Source organism: Aythya ferina (assembly GCF_964211825.1).
Source record: "Aythya ferina genome assembly, chromosome: 1".
Lineage (NCBI taxonomy): Eukaryota > Metazoa > Chordata > Aves > Anseriformes > Anatidae > Aythya > Aythya ferina.
Window position 1 is genome coordinate 186,177,536 of NC_140296.1, and position 22,178 is coordinate 186,199,713.

The following is a 22,178-nucleotide window of genomic DNA, read 5'->3' on the forward strand; positions in this document are numbered from 1 at the left end:
GGATCCAATGTACGCTGGCCGATGCATGTCACTGCTGCCTGCTAGATTTTAAGTACGTTGCGTAGCCATCACAGTGCTCTCTAAGTGTGAACGGCAGCTCGATTCCAGTGTGCAGGCTTTGTCGGAACACTCCAGAAAACTAAGGTTAGTAGAAAAAGGTAAAGAAGAGTTCTACAGTGAAGATAGGATTCTTGGTAAGTTTCAAACTTTTAACTTCCCAACTTGTTGGGATACTTGAATTTGTATCTGTAGGGTGTTATAAAATAACACTGTGTTCTGAGCAGCTTTTGCTCTTTTGAAACAAGAACCAGATTGTTGAATATTGTTATCACTGGCTACGATAATAAATAAAACTGGTAAACTATGAGGAAGGTTTTATTTAAGATGTCAAGTAAGGGGTAGTACTTGATTAAAAAAGATATTTGAAACTTTTTCCATTTGTTGGTCTGATTTGGAAGCAGATCTGTATGTGCGTAGTATGGTCATTTTCTAGTGTATTCTGTTAATTAAAATTCAGGAGGCATTTTCCTGTTCCCTGGCCTAACCGAAGTTTTTGCTGTGCTTTTGTTCCCTATCTGAATAGATGTTGTTGAAAGCCAAAGTGTAAGGGAGAACTTTTCCAAGACGGCATGACTCACTGAGCGGTGAGAAGATCACAAAGTGTCCAGGCAGCTGTGTTCACAAGGCTCCTTCAAACTGACAGTTAAATTCTCAGCCAAAGGTAAGGACGAAGGTTTTTAACTGTTGGAAAAATGTGCAGGAGCTCTAATGCAAGGTACTCAAGGTATTTGAACAGATTGGCAAGCAGTGGGATGAACAGAAAAGGGCAAAGTGAACAAGCAAAATGGTTGATACTTGGTAACTTTTAGAAAAAGTTTGCTGTAGCTGAGTTACTGTGATATATGAGTTCTTCGGAGTCATAGTGAGGTCTGTCATTTTAGATGCCCAATAAGTTTTACAATCAAATGTTAACATCTAAGCATGCTTAAAAATCTTTTTTCTGTCCTACATATTTTTTTTTAAAGGGGGGGGGGGGGGAATACTTTGTTTATAGAGTTACTTCCAAAGATATTTTTTAGATCTTAGAATAAAAGTCTACTAAGGTGTTGCAGATGTACAAACTTTCATTTTGTTGGTACTTATACTGTATTATTATGAACCGTGGCTACAGGATGTAATTTAGTTACTGTGTGCAAATAAGTTCTTGTAAACCTGCATATTTCAACACAGCTTAGTACTAGTACTACTTTTTTAATTTTATCTCAAATAGACAAAAAACTAGCTGAGCACTGATCTGAATATGTGAAGAAACTAAGTTATATTTTTGTTCTTTCCTCATCATTAGCATTGCCATTATTATTTAATTGCCTTTGCGAAGTGTTATGACCAGGGAAGAAGGTTACAGAGAAGAATTTAGCTATGACAGAATGCCGACTTTGGAGCGGGGAAAGCAAGAGAATGGAAATTATGTAGCAGATATCAAATCCAGTGACCTTCAGCTATCGAAGCGGCTCCATCCATGCTTTATTTACAGAACATGGATCTTTTCTTTACTGATGGGCGTAAGTACTTTGAATATAGAAAATTTAAAAGTGTAGGGGAGGTCTTAGTACCCTGGAATTTATCCTCTTGTGGATCATTAGAGAAGTCACAATTTCATCACTGATGGTGTTGAATATAAACATTTGTACAGAAAACAACATATTTTGTAAATTTATAATGTAGCTCTTAAATAACTAATTGTATTCTTTGGATCATTTTGCACTAATTAAATATGCTATGCAAAGGCTGTTTTTTGTCTTTAATATTAAATAGAGTGATTGTTGTGGTTTTAAGTATTAATCCATTTGTATGTATTAGCAATGCCTTTTTGTCAAGTATCCTGATCATATGCCTTATTTTAAGATGGTTTTAAATATTGAAAGTACTTTACTTGCCATGATAGCATTTTGGCATTAAAAATGTATATGATATTTAATTGCTGAGTTCTTCTGTTTCAATAGTCATGGAGTTATTTGATGTAATTTTCATGTAGTAGGTGACATATTCTGTGTCTTACATGAATGTCATAGTGGTTTGAATTTTTGTGTCATTGCTCTAGAGTCACCGGACACTGATCTTGCATATGCATTGTGTTACTCCATGTTCTGAGCCAAGATAATTAAAGTTCATTATAGCAATTACAAATAAGTCATTTTTTTTTTCTTTTTCTGTCATCTGGTGTGTTTTAAAGAATAATTCTTGTAAGATCTAATATGTTTCACTGTTAATACAGTAATAACTTATTTTTGCACAGCGAGTAAAAGTAGTGCCTTATTTTCGAGGAAACAGCTGAACATTTTTCCATCCTGACAATCTGTGAAACTTGGGTTTCCGTTCAGATGTACTGTTACACAAAAAGAAAGAGCAAATTAAGAGCTGGCTTTCTTTGCATTAAATTTTCTCAGTGTCTGTATGCTAAGCAACAGAAGCATTTCCTTCCATGGCGAAAAGACACATATTCAGGGCAGCAGTTGCGATGTATATATGGATTGACATCAAAGTGGCTGAGGGTATAGGCTCTTCTTGTGGAGAACAATTCAGTATGCTTCAAGCACTATTTCAAGTTGTGTTCTATAAATACTGTTCTTCCAGTGTGCCTTAGCTCTGTGTGAATGTGTGCGCTCATACACACATATGCTGTCCTTATTTTCTCTGATCTGTCTTTTGATGAGGACTTTTTAAAGACCCTCCCCCTCCCCCCCAAGAACTTTGTGACATGAACAAAATATCCAAATAAGAAAGAAGAGCCATTCTGTCTCATCTTTTCCAACCCCTTTGAAGAAATGTATACTCAGAGGAAAACAAACAAACAACAAACAAGCAAAGAGAATAAATCATTTAATGCTGGAAGTTTAACTCAGATACAATTATGGAATAAATAGAATGGTTGGCAAGGGAACAGCAGGAGTTGAGCATTTATGGTTATGCCACTAGATGAAGGTGGTAAGGGAGTTTGGAGGGAGACAATAAAATAGGTGGAAGAACCTTCATCAATATATCCTAATATTATTCCTGTTACTGTGTTTTCATTGGTAATTGCCAGGCTGCCCACATAAATCATGAATGTTGGTGGAGCCAAACAATGTAAAGTAGAGGCTTAGCTATTTTCTGAGACATTTTTTTTGCTGTTGAACCATCTGCAATTACCTTTTGATCATTTCCTTATGTACTTGCCAGCTCAGGACGCAGTACTTGATTCAAACATGCTTGTATTATTCAGTATTAGGTCTTGGTTAGCAGCAAAATATATTTTTCAGAACTCAACGTGTTTTGATATTTTGCTTCAAAATTATTAACACAAAGACTGCATTATTACATATACATCAGTAGCTCGATTTGAAAGGAATTCCTGACTTCTCTTTTACAAATAGTTTTATTTGTATTAATTTATATTATTTGTTGCTTTGCAGACTTGCCTCCTTATTACTTCTGGATTTTCGCTGTATCTGGGAAATATTTTTCCATCTGAAATGGATTATTTACGTTGTGCAGCAGGTTCAGTAAGCATTCTTAATTATTTGCTGTGGCTGTTTGACAGCAAAATCAGTAAATATTTTTTGTGGATTTCGTTTCTTTTTATTTCATCTGTCTTTTTACTACTAACTTTATGGAAGATACAATCTTATTTAACAGTTAGTTCATTAAGTGAGTTTTCATCCCATGGGTAAGGGAATAGCCATTTTCACAAACAGTGATTTGTGCTGCCAGTTTTGTTAACCAGATTACCATGGGCAGCCAGTAATTATCTGCATTAATGTTTTCCCTGTGCCTGGTTTTTAAAGAAATTGCACTGCTTTATATATGGGGAATTTCTTGCCTGATTACTTGAAGAAGTATTTCAGATTGTATTTCAAAGTTTTATGTTTTTCGGTATATTTTGTGATAATATCCAAATCATATTTGTCTTACTTATGTATTTATATATATGCTTAACCTACACTTTAGATCTTTGTGCATAAGATTGTTCTGATGTACTTGCTTTGTTCATGGCACGATTCTGTTCCACCATTGCTTTTTTGGCAACTTGACCTGTGGATTTGTTTTAAGTTTGATGTACGGCAATTGTTTTAAGTTAGATGTATGGCTAATGCTTTATTTTAAACAAGTCCCAGGAGTTGTTCCATGAATGAGTTGGCACTTAGGCTTCTGCTGGAGGTGTTAGAATAAAGCTGAAGCAGTTTTTGAAGCTAATGACTTCACTCATCTGTTATGCTCTGCAACATTAATATGGTTACTGAGTTACTGGAGTTACCTTTCTCTGCCCCAAATTTTGTCTCTTTAAACCTTGTATTTATTGAGAATTTCCAAAGATAATGGAGGCAATGCAGGTGGAAGAGCCTAGAGAGCTGTATAGCTCTATAAATGACCACTGGCTCGTTCGGGAAGAGCAGCATTGCTCTCTAGACCTTATTGGCTATCTTGACTAGGAGTAGAATTCAGTCACCTAAACATTATCAAGTGATGTTCTAGAGACTCAGGGACATCCAGGACTGAAATGTATCTTTTGATGAGGTTAAATATAGGATGGTTAGGTGTTAAGGAAGTGCTGCCAAAAATTTTAAATGTCCATGTTAATCTATTTGTAGTGGTTCCATTGTTAACCATCGCTGCTCAGATGTGCAAAAAGATAATTAGTGAAGAAATGCAGCATTTGTTACACAATTGATCTTTTAACATGGAGATCTTTTCAATAATTTTAGTATATTTTTATTTTTCTTATCAACATGTTGCCAACATTACATATTTGTGGAAAATAGAGCTGGATCTGTAATAGTAACATATCAGTTTTGGTGCAGGGCACTAGTGAAAGTTTCCTAGTGAAAGTAATGTGGAGGTCCTACGCACTGTTAGTAAAATGTAATGTGATGCAGCAGATCAGTTTTTACAAAGTTCTTTGGAACTGTGTGGTTGAGATTGGCCAAATTCTAGTTTCAACAACCATGACGCTCTCTTTTTAAAAGAATGTAGAGGCCAAGTCTAGGAGTAGTTGTGTTTTTCTTTTCCTGTTTAAGGATCTCATGCCTTCTAGAGTTAATTTGAACTAACAAAGGCGTGAAATGCCTCGTGAAAGACTTTCTTTCTTTCCTTTACTCATCACATTGTGCTGGATAGCTAGTAAAAACTGAGGGTTATGGAAGGCTCTTTTAATCCTCTGGTAATCCTCAGATACCAAATGTAATTAATGAGCTCAGACAAGAGGGACAGTCTTTCCTCAGAGCTTCAGATCTTATGTTTGTCCAATTATTAACTGTAATATTAAATCAGACCCAATAAAAACCATGTATAGAAAAGTATATAAAATTCTTTGTGCAGAATATCCCACTAGTCTTCTCTCTTAATTTTCCCAGTGTATTCCTTCAGCAGTTGTGAGCTTTGCTATAGCAAGAAATAAAATTAATGTGGTAAGTATGAGATTTTTATTGGCAACTATATATATATATTTTTTTTTTCACCTGTTGCTAAAATGAGAGAGAAACCCTTTCTGAACCTGTTTTACAGATACCCAATTTTCAGATTCTGTTTGTCTCTACATTTGCGGTTACAACAACATGTTTAATTTGGTTTGGATGCAAACTTGTCCTAAATCCATCAGCTATAAATGTAAGTTACCTAAACAATTACTAATTAATGCTACATTTATCCTCATAAAAAAAAAAAAAGGTGGAGATAACATGTAACTACACTGTTCTCAATCTAGAGAGATTGTCTAAGCAGTAACTTTACCTTTTGGAGTAAGAGAAGACCTGAAAATTGACATTGGATATAAAACCTTGTATGGATAAAAGATGCACAGTACCGCTAATTTACTGGAGATTAATATAGAAATGACTTTCCTGTCTTGTATTTCCAGTTCAAAAGCATAAATTAGATGTTCAAAGGTGATCCAGTTTAATCACCTGACTGTTTACTTTTCTGTTAACTGTAGTAATTTCTAATATATATATATATATATATATTTTAAATAGAGTAGGATCAGAAGTGAAAATAGTGATTTAGTACCTCTGCTGTAGATAAGTCAATTTTCAGGGTTGAATTCTACTGACATGAGAGTGTGTCACAAAAAGTGGTACTTCTAGGACATTTCAGATTAAGTGTAATCCTTTCTTGGATCTTCTACAGTGTATAGTTTTGCTTCTGAGGTCACGAGGAAAGAAACTTTTGATGAACATTTTCCCCATACATCATCAACAAAGAGAAGGCAGCTGCAAATGTTATTCAAAGCACATGTATTTCATGCTGGGAAAAGTTCTGTTTTGGAATCACAACCTTTTAACACTTGTCTTTGGCAGGCTAAACCAAAAAGTAAAACTATATATATATATATATTTTTTTTTTTTCTATGGTAAAATGTTCTGAATCCTCTACACTATATAAGAATATGATGTGTAAGAATGAGTAATATAGCAGTAGGTGTTACTGTTACTTTTGATAAATATACTTTTGATAAATACTTACTCTTGATCAATGCTCTATCACAGAACAGCAGTGCTTGATCCAACTACGTCATACATTTCGTATGAAGGTTAATGACTGCTATCATCTGCTATTGTTCATTTCTTCTCCAAGCATTGTATCAGCTGTTGTGATAGTAATAGCTCAGCAATAATAATAGCTCCCTGTAATAATATAGGAGATCTAAATTGGTGTTACTAACAAAAGACTTTTTAACAGAAAAATAATACAGGCAGTTTGCTTTAGCTAGATGTGCTATTTTAATAACATCTGGTTAGCTCCAGATTTCACAGATGTTGAACTTTTAAATTAATTGTGTTTGCTTCCCCATGAAATGTGTGGAATATTAGGTCAATACTTATAAACCTGCTTTTAAAGTTTGTAACTAATTCCAGGTTCACATTTCTGTGCAGCTGGCCTGATTTCTGTGCAGCTGGCCTGATTTTCAGGAACCAGGTATTGAGGTCAGTAAGAGCTGTGGAGATTTAACACTGGACAGTCAGGTCACTGGAATTCAAGTGGTATTGGCTTTAGATATAGGAGATTTGTCCCTGTGATTGATGGGATGTGTTCCTCTGGGTTCTGTGCGTATCTAAGGCCAGATTACACCAGTCAATTCTTTGTACAACCCTTGGTAGCTTATTGAGCAGTTCCCTCATAAATTTCCCCCACCACACTTCAAGTGCCTTATGCTGTTAGGACTGAATGAATTATATGCCAGGCAGAAGGGTACAGCCTTTATCCCCTTTAACTTCCTTTCCTGGTAGAAACTTCAAATATTAGAAAACAGTCTGTGTGTTTTGGGAGAGACGAGAAGAGAAGTGTGTCTCAGGCCTAGTGAGTTCCTTGACATTCCCTTCCACTGGTGTGTAGACAGGATAACGGCCCTATCAGCGGGGAACTGTGTCTGCCCAGGAAAGGTGGGCCCAGGGGACTCACCGTGCCCCTTACCATTCATGCAAGCATGTTCAATATGATTCAGTATTTCTGCTGGCACTGGCAGCCAGTAATGGTAATGAAAGGTAATGAAATAAAAAGGTACTGAACCCCAAATGGTTGGCTGAGTAGCTTTCTGGGCGCCCTCTGCTGTCTGCATGGACGGCATGGCCACCGACAGGAGTGGAAGCTTAGAAGATAAGGGTGCATGGAGATGCTGGAGTGTAGGTGCTTGGTTTGGTTACCTAACTATAAGTGTGTGTCCCAGATAGCTGTGGAGCGGCTCATCCTGCCTCGCTCCAGGTAGGGCGTCAGTATTCTTTAGGTACTCAGACATTATTTGTCAGACCTGTGGACATGGCTTGGAATATCTGTAAGATATCTCAAATCATATTAATGTATGTTTAAACAACTATAGTGAAATTAAACCACGTACATTTTGAATGGAGTTCTATGTTTTACATATAAACCACATTTTTACTACCTGCTGCAGGTTCAGAGCAACTTGAATTAAGTTTGTGATGATCCCCTGTTTTCTACCCAGATGCACTTGCGTGTTCCTTAGTCACAGAAGAGGGTTGCAGATGTAGCTTACATGGTTCTGTGTATCTGGAGTGGTAGTTATAGAGAGTTTTCTATAGTACTTTGAAATCTAACATTGATTTTTCCATTGTTATATATGGTTTGAAAAGGTATTTACTTCTAGCTTTAGCTGTATTTCTGTTAAAAAACTACAACCAAACTTCAAAACTGTTGATATTTTTACTTTAGTCTAAGGGCATTGAATTAATTTTGCAAATGGAATACTCTGATACTCTAGACACGTTATATCAGAAAAAATACTGGAATGATAAAATTTAAATTTTAAAATTTTGATTTTATTTACTGTTTTTCTTCAATTTCTGTTATTTTCTTATAGCTAACTGTAAATGTGCTAGTGTGTCCATGTAGTTATGGTGCTTCTGGACCCAAACTTGTGTATCTATTTGGCACTGCACTGTATAACGTGGCCTTGCCAGCCCACGTCAGTACCAGTGCTATGTGTTAAAACACATCTAAATCATGGGAATTTACAGGCTGGATTAAATTGTTCTGCAGGCCACATGTTTGACACCTCTTCTTTTGCCAAATAACATCTTTATTCTTCAGCTAGCACTTTTCCTAGAAGCTTACCACTATGATATTTATTGCTGTTTGTGGCTCTAGCACAACTGTACAGTCTGTTGTGTCCTGCAAGGAACACAGTTGTGGTTTTTTGAGAAGGATGAATTTCAGTACAAAAAGCCTCTCAAATCTGCCACGTATGAACTTTTTCAAAGCATCAAAAGAAAAGCAAGCAAGCAAGCAAACAAACCCAAAACCTACACTGCAAGATGCATGTCAAAGGAGAATTTAGATTTGATCATCCGAGAAACCAGTTTGACGTGAAGAAACAGTATAGTTCAAAGAACAACAGTTTGCTACAATTATATTGGTTCTGAATGGGGTTAGTTCTCCTTAAACTTTCGGTACTTTGCCCAGTGGCCAGACCTAACCATCACATATTTTCTTGGGCTGCCACTGGAAAAACATGGTGCTTCTGAAGACTTACACAGGGAGATCTACACTGCCTAACTTGCGTGCCTCTAAAAATGATCAATCAAACCCATGTAGAGCAGGTGTTGTCTCACGAAAAGAGGTAGATAAGGATCCAAAGAGAACATTAAGTATTCCATTCACAGTCGTGTCTTGAAGATGAACAATGGCAGGAGGAATGGCAGCATCCGTGTTTTTATACAATAATGTAATCTGTTAGACCTGCAGGAGTTGTAAAATCACGAAGAGTGTTCATCAGTGCTTTACTAGCATGAGGCAGAACACAGAGCCTTTGGAAAAGCCCAGTTCTTTGGAATGCGTTTTCATTCAGCATTGCGTGATTTGCAGTGTAGGGATTGGAAGCCTGTGGCCCTCCTTCTCTCCCAGTGGATTTCCTTAGCCCCTGGGCTAGTCAAACTCCCTCTTGTTTGTCTTCTTTCTGTTCCTGTGAATCTTTCATGATTTGCAGCAGTGTTCTGGTTTCACATGAGAGGTTCTGCAAAAATGCAAGAGTACCTAGTAACATCCCCCATGTGTTAACACTGTCTTTTGGAAGACAATAATGCACTATTCTTCAGGCAGATTATTTCCATAAGTGAAATAAACATCTTTCTCAGGTTAGGCATTCTAAGTATTGTGTAGGCAACTAAGTGCTGTCCTAGAAATTCATCAAAAATAAAAAATAAAAAATATATTAAAAAGTATCTAATTAATAGATACATCTAAATGTCAGAGAAAATAGACAGCTGGATCCCACCCCCTTGTTTACTGTTAATATGGAAGATATAACTCTTCTGTCTGGAATTCCACTGACAGATAAATTTCAACTTGATTCTGCTTATTCTGCTGGAAATCTTCATGGCAACTACCGTGATCATTTCAGCTAGATCTACTGAAGACTGCTGTATGAGAAAGAAAGTAGGTACCCTTAAAATTGGAATTCATTGTACTTTGCTGTTTTTTCTAAATAACCTAAAAAATATTAGATTTTTCTTATATTATGTATGTTGACAAGTTACTGGTGACTTCAGTGTATCATATCATATTTCATGGTAAAATTAGGTTTGAACATTATAAAACTAGATTTAGACAGTAATTAAACATACTGTACTGAACAGTGATAGTCTCTTCTGTCTTTAAGAGTTCAATGAACCCTCTGCAAAATGAACTACTGCAATTATGCACCATGGGGCTGTGTGAATATTTTATGAACAGGCATGGCAAATGTTTTATTTATATTTTGTAGAACAAAACTTTATGAGGTATGAAACATTAGAATACTGTGACTTGTATGTATGCAAGCAATGCCTTTTTGATGCATGAAGCAGAAATATCTGTCCAGTATGCTGATTTGGTGGTGTCTGGACAATGAATTTGTCTTCAGGATTTCATAGAATCCTTGAATGGCCTGAGTTGGAAGGGACCTCAAGGATCATCTAGTTCCCACCCCCAGTTTGGGGCTATAGATAAAATTGTCTTTGCTCATAATCACTCTCCCAAATCACACCTTTTTTCTACATTATTTCCTTTACCTAAAAATGAAGAAAATGTGTGTGCTTACAGTGTGTTCACAGTGTGAAGCATTGCTTGCTAGATAAAGTCATGTTGTAAACTGTCCTCCTTCAGTTACTGTTTATCCATGTCTGCAAAATCTGAAAGATTCTGAAAGATTTCTGAAAATCTGAAAGAACTTTGGAAGGATCAGGAACGAAATATGTATTTTAAAGGTGGAAAACAGCTAATGTGGAACTACCTCACTTATTTTCAATACTCTGACACGGATGGTCTAACACTGGCAAACACTACAGTGTGTCACTGGTGGTTCTGGTGGGCCAACCAGACATTGCCTACCATCTGTAGGATCTGTAACAGGTTCTACAGGATATTAGAAGAAATGTATTGCTTTGCATGTTTTCTCAATCATGATTTTTATTCCCTCTAGAATACTGCATATGACAGTACCATTGTTACAAGCAATGTCAGCTTTCCTACTCGAATTCTGAAGTCATACTCAGTAAGTACTTGTTTTTGTTTTTGTTTTTTCATTAAATCAATTTGTTATTTCATTGTTCTAAGTGCTAAACTCCTTTAAAGTCAGGAACAGTTCAATGTAGGTAAGAACTGAAAGAACGGATTTAGAGGCAGAAATACCAGATACATCCTAAAATGCTTCCTTTTACAATATTGCAAGATAAATGGTAACAGCCCTGTACAATAGGAAAAAGACTACTTAATGACTTAAAGATAAATATTGTGAACTGAACTGTTTAGTGGAGCTAATAAATGAGACTATAAATATGTATAATGAAGCTAATCTTGTTTCAATGTAAGCCAGCAGGCATTTTGCCATATTTTATATCTGCAAAACTTTGACTTTTTGCATATCTAATGGCACAAAAGCATTCTTTTTTTTTTTTTTCTTCCACTGTGTTCTTTTCTATATGCAAAAAGGAAATTTAGTGTTCAAATATACTGTTAATAATGTGTGTGCTCTACTTTGTTTTAGGTAATTGAGGTGATTATTGGAATTTCATCAGTATTTGGTGGCATAATTGCTTTGAATATGGATGTTCTAGTCTCAGGTCCATATCTTTCGGTAACATTCTTTTGGATCTTAGTTGCTGTAAGTAGAACAAAATCGATGTACTCTTTTAAACAATGCCTTTGATTTTTCTTTTTTTCTCCCTACTAGAAAGTTCTCATTATACTTAATATATTATGTAATGTGGTTGTTCTATTTTGATTTACAAGATGGAAGTGAGAAATAAAACAAGAGTATTGGAAGTTTTCTGTCAAACAGGTCCCAGATTTTAGAATATTTCAGGCTGCAAAATATAAAGTTGAGTATAATTTTAGTGTGGTAGCATCCTTAGGTTGTTACCTGTATCCCATCGGCATTAATGGTCTTAAAAGTCTGAAATTTGTTGGTAATCCTTGTAACAAGTAATAGCCTGCACCTAGGAGCAGTGCATTCATAAAGCACTAAGGGCACAATCTGCCTTCAGTGAAGCCACGTTGTCTGGTGATTAGTGACAGCCAATCCAGATTCACTAAGTGCAGATCACGCCCAAAAAATCTGGTGGCCTTCTATGATGGGGTTGTAGCATTGGTAGATAGGGGAAGAGCAACTGATGTTGTCTACCTGGCTTTGTGCAAAGCATTTGGTACTGTCTCCCATGATATCCTTGTCTCTAAATTGGAGAGACGTGGATTTGGTGGATGGACTCAGTGGGTAAGGCTCAAAGAGTTAGATCGCACTCAAAGAGTTGTGATCAGTGGCTCAATGTCTAAGTGGAGATCAGGAAGGAGTGGTGTTCCTCAGGGGTCAATATTGGGAACAGTGCTCTTTAACATCTTTGTCAGTGACATGGACAGTGGGATTGAGTGCACCTTCACCAACTTTGCCAATGACACCAAGCTGTGTGGTGTGGTTGGCACTCTGGGAGGAAGGGATGCCATCCAGATAGACCATGACAGGCTTGAGAGGTGGACCTGTGCTAACCTCATGGGGTTCAACAAGGCCAAGTGCCAGGTCCTGCACCTGGGCTGGGGTGATCCCAAGCACAAGTACTCATTCTCCACAAAGGAGTGGAGAATGGATTGTGGATTGAGAGCAGCTTTGATGAGAAGGGTCTGGGGGTGTTGATGGATGGGAAGCTCAACATGAGCTGACAATGTATGCCTGCAGCCCAGAAAGCCAACTGTATTCTGGGCTGCGTCAAAAGAAGCATGGCCAGCAGGTCAAGGGAGGGGATTCTCCCCCTCTACTCTGCTCTCGTTAGACCCCACCTAAGGTACCACATTCAGCTCTGGGACCCGAGCTCAAGAAGAACATGGACGTATTAGAATAAGTCCAGAGGAGGGCCAAGAGGATGATCAGAAGGCTGGAACACCTATCCTATGAAGACAAGCTGAGAGAGATGGGGTTGTTCACCCTGGAGAAGAGAAGGCTCTTGGGGAGACCTTATAGCCACCTTCCAGTACCTAAAGGGGGCCTTTGAGGAGGCTTGGGGGGGGAACTCTTTGTCAGGGAGTGCAGTGAAAGGACAAGGGGGAGTGGTTTAAAAGTAAAAGAGGGGAGAATTAGATAAGCTCTTTGGAAGAAATTCTTTACTGTGAGGTTGATGAGGCACTGGCACAGGTTACCCAGAGAAGCTGTGGGTGCCCCATCCCTGGAAGTGTTCAAGGCCAGGTTGAATGAGACTTTGAGCAACCTGATCTGGTGGGAGGTGTCCCTGTCCATGGCATGGGAGTTAGATGGTCTTCAAGGTCCCTTCCAACTCAAGCCATTCTATGATTCTATGATCCTGTGATAAAGGATGTTGTGCTACCCTGCTTGCAACAAACTGAAGAAGTTCAGAAAGATGACCGTGAACACTAGATTTATATATGGCTCCTATGTCTGGAAAATTCCTCAGTATAAAGTGGGAAAAGATAATACATAAGTTCTTCAGAATGCAGAACTCACAAAGTTCAGTAGGGTTCCTTAGGTTTTCATGCAGAAGCGTCAAGCTTTGTGGGTAGTATTTCAGTCTGTGTAGGTTTAATGCATGAAACTCATTAAACGTAAGTTAAATGAATACTAGTTTTACATCCATTTAAGTAATTGATTACCAATGGTGTCATAAAAAAAATATATGGCTCAGGAAATTCAGGATGTGATTTATAACAAGTGGGAATCACTATTGCAAACTTATAGATTGTGTAATTTTCCAGTAGGTAAATGTTTATTTTGTAAACTTTATTGTCTTGTATTATATTTAGTGCTTTCCAAGTGCCATTGCAAGTCATGTGGCTGCTGAATATCCAAGTAAATGTCTGGTAAGTGAGTAAAATCCATGGATTTTGTCATTAGAGAGTAGTAATATGCATTTGCCCACTTGTTTTTAGTTACTTTTACAAATACAACAGAAATTTATAGCAAGAGTGTAAGTTGATATTCCTGAAAAGAAATCCAGTAGCTCCCTTGGAGTCTTCCATCAATTCTAGGAAAGAATTTTATGGATTTTTTGTTGTTTATTTTTGGTTTTGTACTGGTTCCTAGGGAATGGATATTGCTAAATGGAAAAGAAATACTTCATATTGTACACCCAGAAATGATTTCATGCTCTTCAGCTGAGGTCCTTTCCATTATGTGCTGTGATTTCTGAAAGAAGAAAATTAGGCGTGCAGTCTGTATTGGACTTAGAGCCTATTTTAAAAAATTTCCTGATCTGCATGACAAAAATAAAGAATGTTCAGTAGAGTGCATTTAATCCATGAGTGTCCCAGATGTGTAGTAAAGTCTGCTTAAGACATCTGCTCTAAGTTACAGTCATGCAGCCATACTTAAGTCAGTAATGATGCATGACCACAACTGAAGTCAGAATTTGATCCTGTAGGATGATACTTGAATGAAAACTAGGCTGCTATTGTATTGCAATAAAATTGCCTCAGAGCACTCAAATCTATTTGCATAGTTATTTTAGGTTTTAAGTCTGCAGTATATGCTGTTAATTCTCATAGTTTCACACAAACTGAAGAATAAATAATGCTTCTTTACTAGGTCTCTAAATATGGTATTGTTTCCCCTATCTGCATATGAAAGACATTTTTAAAATTAGACAAAAGACTCATCACACATCTTAAATGAAAAATTAATTACAAAACAGCAGTGTTTTGGCTAGGAAAATTAATTTATTCAAAGCTTGTTTCTGTATCTCTGTATAATGTAAATGGCTGCGAAGATTTGTCTCGTGTAATTTTATGCACTTCTGTTATGCTTCCTTTAAGGAGATGCAGCTAACAAACCAACATTGTTATTTGTTTTTGTCCCTCTTTATCATTTATTGTCTCATTTTATTTAGGTTGAGGTTCTGATTGCCATTAGCAGTGTCACCTCTCCATTGTTGTTCACAGCTTCTGGATACTTATCCTTCAGTATCATGCAAGTTGTAGACATCTTTAAAAATTATCCACCTGCTGTTAAAGTATGTATTTTTATGCAGTTGGAAAATTAACATCTACCTATTAAAGTAGCAACAAAAGAATGAAGATATCCATGTCTCTATTTTTAGCAGTCTTATGATGTACTACTGTTGCTTCTGATGTTGATGCTGCTAATTCAGGCATGCCTTACTATTGGAACTGTAATACAATGTGTAAATTACAAGACAAAAATGAAACTTCAAGATTTGTCCTGGGCAGAATCACAGGTTAAAAAACAAGAATACAGAACAACAGAGGTATGTATTTATAGCCACTAAAAAAAAATAAAAATCTTTATTAAAATTGTGTTTAGTTAACTCAGATCACAAGTAAAAGCTGCTGTGTAAAACTAAAGATGTGAACATAGTGGTGAATTCCAATGTAAACAGATAACGTTTTGCTGGTCAAATGATAACTGTGGCATGACAAAATCACATTTGTGACAAGTCCTGTTACAAGAAAAACAGTTGTAAGGTTAAGGCCCCGATCTGTTCTTATTTGTATTATGTGCTTCCAATTACAGACAAGGCCCATCACAGTACTAAAATAAAATGGTAGTCCTACTGCATATGACAATCCATAGTTGTTACTTATATACGTCAGCACAAATCTTTAGAAAAGAGGATGCGTTGCATGACTGTGCACTGACAATGGGATAGCCATCTATTAAGAAAGGAGTGGACTTAATCTTTTGAATGCAAGATGAAGTTTTGGACTATGGAGTGACAGTAGTCAGTACAGTCATATTCAGTAAGGTCTGCTATAGGGGAATGAATGTACTAAGCCGAGTTAGTTCTAAGTTCCCTAAGCTGCAAATGGGAAGTGTTAGGAACGTGGAGCATAGGAACAACACTTGGCAAGCTGCATGAGTGGCTACCCATGTGTTGTGGTTTAACCCGGCCGGCAGCTAAACACCACACAGCTATTCGCTCACCCTCCCCCCTCCCTCTCTGGGACGGGGGAGAGAAATGGAAAGTGAAGCCCGTGAGTTGAGATAAAGACAGTTTAATAAGACAGGAAAATAATAATAACAATAATAATAATAATAATAATACAATGATGATAATAGTACTACTACTAATAATATGTACAAACAAGTGATGCACAATGCAATTGCTCACCACCCGCTGACTGATGCCCAGCCTAACCCCGAGCAGTCCGGCCCCCTCCCCCGGCTAGCCACCCCTATATATTGTTTAGCATGACATCAGATGGTATGGAATACCCCTTTGGCTAGTTTGGGCCACCTGTCCTGGGTCAGTCCCCTCCCAGCTCTTGCTGCACCCCCAGCCTGCCTGTTGGCAGGACAGAGCAAGAAGCTGAGATGTCCTTGGCTTAGTATAAGCACTGCTCTGCAACAATTAAAACATCGGGGTGTTATCAGCACTCTTCTCATCCTAAGCCAAAACATAGCATTCTACCAGCTACTAGGAAGAAAACTGACTCTGTTCTAACTGAAACCAGGACACCATGCTGGTCAGTAAGAAGTAGAGAGCAGAGGAGGGTGTATGGTATCATAGCTCTTGCCATGTCCTAACTACACTGCTGAAGTTGTTCATGATCAGAATTGATATTCTCTATTTCCCTCCTGCACTTCCATGCTTAAGCTATCCTTTCAGATACAGATTTAGCAAATACTTTTTTAGAGCATGGTGGTGCCAGTATTACTGTTACCACTTTTTATACAGTATTTCAGGGCTAGAGTGCTTTCCCAGGGACTGGGGAAGCCCAGCTTTCTTCAGTCTGCAGAGATTAATTACATCCAGCTCCTACAGTGCACAACACTATACAGCACATTTAGCCCTCAGGCTTTTCTCATCTCTTCCCAAAGAGCAAAGCACTATATTCTTAAAGAACAAGGCAGAGTAAATCATCCAGTTAACTGGGTGCTAGCTCTATGGCTGGTCCAGCATTGGAAAGGCTGATCTGACGGATTCAGTCTCTGCTCTAAAAGGGGCATCGGGAAAACAGCATCTAGAAACAGCACTGGATAGACAGTGCTGGAAGCAGGGACTGAATTTCAGTAGAGCTATTTCACAGCTGGTAATGGAAAGTGCAAGCTGTGGAATTAAGTTCCCCTCAGGCTGCTGAAGGCTTTCAGTGTTGATTGCTGATTGTTTGGATCTGTGATCTGAGAATTAAGTTCTGTATAAAAGATGGAGCATAGCAGAATTACCACTGCTATAAGTCACATTTTTGAGCATAGGTGATGTCATGGCTGAACAGTTCTCTTCTGGGAATTATTTACATGAGTATGCTTTCCCTGATCAATTAAGTGCAAGTCAAATGCTAAAAGGAGCATTTTTATTTTTTCCAGAAAAGCAACACTTTTTTGCTTACCTTGTAGCATTTAAACGCATGAATAATGTTACAGGTAAAGGTGTAGGTCTCTGGCTTTTCGGGAGTCTGTGTCCTTAAGCTGTTTTCCTTGCATGTATGTAGATAAATCTTGCTTCAGTTGCACTATGAGGGCTGGAGTTATGTGATTAAAACAGGAATTTGGCGAAGTTTCATTGGCCCAAATGTCTGAAGTATTATACAATTTACATTATTATATTTGTCTATTGTAAATGTAAATTTACATTATTATATTTGTCTATTGTAAATGTATACCACACAATATACAAAGCTATGCAATTTGCAATGTGTATAATATTTTATTAGTTTATGGTTTAAGCATTCATGTTTATGTTCTTCCAGATTGTCTCAGATGTTTAATTGCTTAAACTTCAGTTTTTAACCAAAACATTGTTTCATGTTTCCATTTGTTTGAAATTTGTTTCCTTTTAGGTTTCCAATAATACCTTAAAGGATTTTGACAAAGACAAAGCTTGGAAAGCAGTTGTGGTGCAGATGGCTCAGTAGTTTCGATTCTGCAAATGCAGCCAATACAGTACAATCCAATACAACGAATCAATTGTTTGAATTAAGGCTTACAAACTTTTCAGTTTATAAACAGCAATATAGTTACAGTGGTAGGAGCCAAGGAATAACACAGTAAATAATGTCTTTCTAATCACTGTGAAATATGTTGATAATATTTTTAATACATCTGTCTTTTCTGTTGGTATCTGTATCTTAGTCTTGCTTTAAAATATACCATTGGAACAAAGGTAATGATTCACAACAATTTATGCTGATAGCTAAATAAAATATGACAATATACAGTAGGCTTCATGTATGTGCAAGAGATTGTTATAACTGCAGTTATGCAATCTGTAACTGATAAAAATGCTTTTGTAAAGTTATGTGTACAAGTTTTAATTTTTTTTTTTTTTTGCTTATACTTCACTTTTGTAGGAGTTGTAAAGTTCTTTTGCATCTCATTGGTTTTATATAAATAAAAGTCTTTATTATGTGGAAACTCAAGTATGTGGATTGACATTCTAACTGTGGAGGTGAAAATAGGGTATTTGCTCCCATTAAGCTGCAGTTTCTGGGCTGTTAAGGGAAGAAGACTTTTTCGGAGTGTTCAAGCACAAAATCCACTAATCAAAATGAAAAACATAACAACAAACAGAAACAATCAGCCAAATAACTGGAGCTAATACTGATAGGAAAAGGTTTGTTTGTTTGTTTGTTTTTTCACACGTGAAGATGTATTTTTAAGTATATTACATTTCATTCATTTTCCTTACTCGCTTTAAAACATAAAGAATGTAGTTGCTCTTTAACGTTGTTGTCAGTGACATGGACAGGGATATTCTCCATACCCTTTGTCTTTTCCTCCTACCCAAACTGTATGTATGGTTGGGTAGATTTTGGAGAATATAAGAATTTCCATGGTGATAGTTTTTTTTTTTTTTTTTAATTTCTGATATCTGATGAATGGTGGTGGTGGTTTTTTGTGTTTTTGAAAGACTCTAGACTTTGAAGTCCATTATTTTTTAATCTGAAACCAAATAATTTGTTCAGAACCTGGTGCAAAGCTCACCTCTTTGCTTTTGGGGAGGGGAAATAAAGTTAGAAAAAGGTATGTATGTGTGAGGGGTGGCCCCTCAGGTTCACTAGGATATTTGCTTTTGGTTTTGGGAATGCTGTCAACAAGTATGGCATTTTTATACACTGAGATTACTCTTGCCAAATCTCATGTGTTTGTTTACTGGTGGTATTTGTGTGAACATTCTATCAACAACACAAATAGATAATACTTTCTCTGCTACAATCTTACAATTTTTATAAATATAAAAAAGTACTTATTTGATTGTACAGTGTTTCTTTGAAAGTCACAAAGAAATAGTGACAGTTCTACCTGCAAATAAAAAATCTAAACTTCAAATGACTTTTTAAATCTCACATATGGATTGAAGACTAGACAAAGACGGTAGTGTAGAAGTTCTTCATGAATCACTCTAGAGTGAAAGGATTGAGAGTCACGTGTAGAACAGTTTGAATGTACCTTAAACGTTTGCTTTCCCTTATGTGGTAATGCCTTCATTAAACTGAAGCTGTATTTTCAAGAGGTTATCATTTTTATCAAATGATGATTAGCTTTGGTTATGCAGAAGGTAAGATCATACTTCTATCACCAAGCTCAATTGGAAAAGAAATTAGCAGGAAGTGACACATTCTTAGGGAATTTCCTATCCACGAAAGGCATCTACTTACAAGGCAAGGTGCTGAGTGTCTTTAATCTCCTTTTGAGTCAAATGTTTTGAGACGCTCTCTTCCAAACAGTCAGAACTGATTAAACTGCTGCTGATCTTCACTTTGCTGTCAGGAGTGCTCAGGAAAAAAATAAAGACAGAGTGTAATAGGTGCTATTTACCGTTCTTTTGGGAAATTGAAGAATTTTAATAGGTGAAGAAAACAGCATTCATCAAAAAGAAAGAGGAAAATGAAATGGGCTGTGGACATTGCTCTGGAAGTCAAATTTTCTTATCCCATGCAAGAAAGAAAATCATGGAGACTTTGAAACCATAACCAACGTAGGGCTGGCAGCTGACATGAAGAGTCTTTCTCAGGCACAGAGCTTTACTGTAAAACCTCACTCTGTGGGTAAATGCTTCTGTAATTCAAAGAAACACCCACCCTGTGGCCCCTGCTATCCCCAGCCAAAGGATTTCTGCCTTGGTGTTCACCACAGGGCAAATCTAATTGCTTGTAGTGTTAATTAGGGTGTGCTGGTAGATGATCTGCTTCCGTAGCCCACCTGGGAAGCCGATGGTGAGCTGTGGATCCACCTGCACAAGGAGCAGTCCATGGAAGGTCACAGAAGCAGCAGCAGGTGGGCTCAGGAGGTGCCAGGGCTGGGAAGCCCCCCAGCCCTGCCAGCTGGGGCAGCAGAGGTGGACTGGGGGCTATGAGCTTTTATATGTGCATGGATAGTTTTGAGTTAGTACGAGTTTTTTAGGTCTTTCATACTGTTCATCTCCAGCAGCTGAAAGTGGAGAATTTTATGAGATACCTCAGTGCTGAAGGGAATTGTCTCTTCTGGACTCTTCCCTTGTGCTCTCAATGACTGGTATTCAATTAAACTGACGGAAAATAATTGTTTTTAAAAAATATGAATAGTTTTCTGCTGATCTAGTTAGCATTTTTAGGACATTGAAAACGCATAGTGGCCCTTCTTTAGGTGTTAGATATGACTTCACTGGAGGTAGATCAGCAGCATATTTGTTTTGTTTTAGTACTTTCCTTCTCCCTTCCCACCACATTCCTTAGTGATGGTTTGCTTTAGTCACATGCCCCAGTTCCTGTTCCACAGGAACGTCCCCCATTTGGAACTTCCCCTGTTCCAAAAAGCATGGCTGTACCCGATCCGTACCAGGAACTACAGCTTTTGACTGACCATGTAATCAGTCGGTTTCTTAGCTGGTGACTATTAATGCAGCTAGAGTTAAAGGAGTTTCTCAGGTAAAATATTGCATGGCTTCTGATCTGGCTTTCATGTTTCTGAAGAGACTCCATCAGATCAAAATAATAAAATCTAAATTAGTTTCAGAAACTGAACAGCAGTCATGCTTCCCTGGCAACTGATTTGGTTTTATAATAATTTCTTTTTTTTTTTTTTTTTTTTTTTTTTCAAATGTACTTTTTGTTTGTTATGGAGTGGGAAGTCCCTCAGAAAATGACAGTCTGAAGAAAATACGAGTATCATTCATTTTATGACTAACCGTTCCTTTTGGATTTTTTTTTTTCCCCTTACCATTTATAACCTCATACTAATATGAGGTATTTCACAATAAACTTTGTCTACCCCAAAATTTATAGGGGAAACAGCCAAGGAGTGAAGTAACAATGCTACAGCTGAGCATGTTATGATGAATCAGATTTATGCAGAAGTGATGAAGAAAGAAATTAAGGTGAAAACAATTTGTAATCAGTATTTTGTTATTTTCAAGTTATAAACATCATATATAATCAAAACTTGCTTTTCACAATTCCCTTTTCAAGGCAGGAGAGGTGTCTCAGTATACAATATCCTGGTGTAATGCATACTGGAGCTTTCCTTGGGGTATTTTTTTAACATTTTTTTTTTCTGAATTAACTTTTCTGTTTATGGGTTACTGTTCATTTTCTTGAAGGTTGTACATCTTTAGTGAAGAGGTTATATTTTTTCCTTTCTGTCCTGTGAAGATAAACTGTTGCATGAGGAAAAAATATAAAACTAAGTTCCTCCCCTCTCCTCTTCTCCCCTTCCCTCCCCTCCCCTCCTCTCCCCTCTCTTCTGATTTTTCCCGTCATTCACTCTATTTTAAATATCTGATGTAGCTCCTAGTTTGAGAAAACATCTTGTTATATCAATGCTTGGAAGTGGCAATTCCTTCAAACAAAGTGCAGAGTTTTGGGTTTAAACTAGCCCTGCTCTTTTCTGTTCTGCTTCTTGAGAACTGCGGAGGCAGAAATCAGATATACAGAATTTTTAGGGATTCTGGTATCAGAAACCACCTGTGTGTCCTGGAATGGGAAAATAAATAGTTCAAACAGGAGGGTTGCCTGGTATTGCACAGGTTTGTCCTTTATGCTCTGGGCATCCAGAAGGAACTTGGAAATGTGTTTCTGTATTTCCAGCTCTGCTTTCCAGCAGCTACAGGAGGCCAAGGGCTTCTGCAGGGGTTGAATTGCTAGGGGATGCCCAGCACTGGTTGCTTTTAGAAGCCCCATCAGAGAGGAAATGCTGATGGCATGGCCCTGCCTCCCCTGTATCGTCTGTGGTAGGATGTAGTCTGTCTTTCCTACTGCCCCAACCAACAGTGCAGGGA

At 37.4% G+C, this 22,178-nt stretch overlaps 1 protein-coding gene across 8 annotated transcripts; it reads left to right on the forward strand.

The window, feature by feature from the left end:
- On the forward strand, positions 1-18,337 carry MLC1 (modulator of VRAC current 1). 8 transcript variants are annotated; one of them, XM_084506335.1, is made up of 13 exons: positions 1-144; positions 584-721; positions 1,346-1,562; positions 3,453-3,542; positions 5,391-5,444; positions 5,542-5,643; positions 9,823-9,924; positions 10,949-11,020; positions 11,513-11,629; positions 13,771-13,827; positions 14,853-14,975; positions 15,063-15,230; positions 17,764-18,337. In XM_084506335.1, exons 3-13 carry the CDS (start codon positions 1,383-1,385, stop codon positions 17,836-17,838), a joined length of 1,140 nt encoding a protein of 379 aa, XP_084362461.1. In that variant the 5' UTR covers positions 1-144; positions 584-721; positions 1,346-1,382; the 3' UTR covers positions 17,839-18,337. The 8 variants fall into 8 exon arrangements, with proteins under 8 accessions (XP_084362461.1, XP_084362465.1, XP_084362463.1 ...); XM_084506337.1 differs by having other exon boundaries at positions 2-144; positions 15,066-15,230; XM_084506334.1 differs by having other exon boundaries at positions 3-194.
- The last annotated feature ends 3,841 nt before the right edge of the window (positions 18,338-22,178 follow it).

Coding starts and splice junctions, on each gene's coding strand:
- MLC1 (XM_084506335.1), top strand. CDS start 1,383: ATGACCAGGGAAGAAGGTTACAGAGAAGAATTTAGCTATGACAGAATG. Junction 5,445..5,541: donor CAAGAAATAAAATTAATGTG/GTAAGTATGAGA, acceptor CCTGTTTTACAG/ATACCCAATTTTCAGATTCT. Junction 5,644..9,822: donor TAAATCCATCAGCTATAAAT/GTAAGTTACCTA, acceptor TTCCACTGACAG/ATAAATTTCAACTTGATTCT.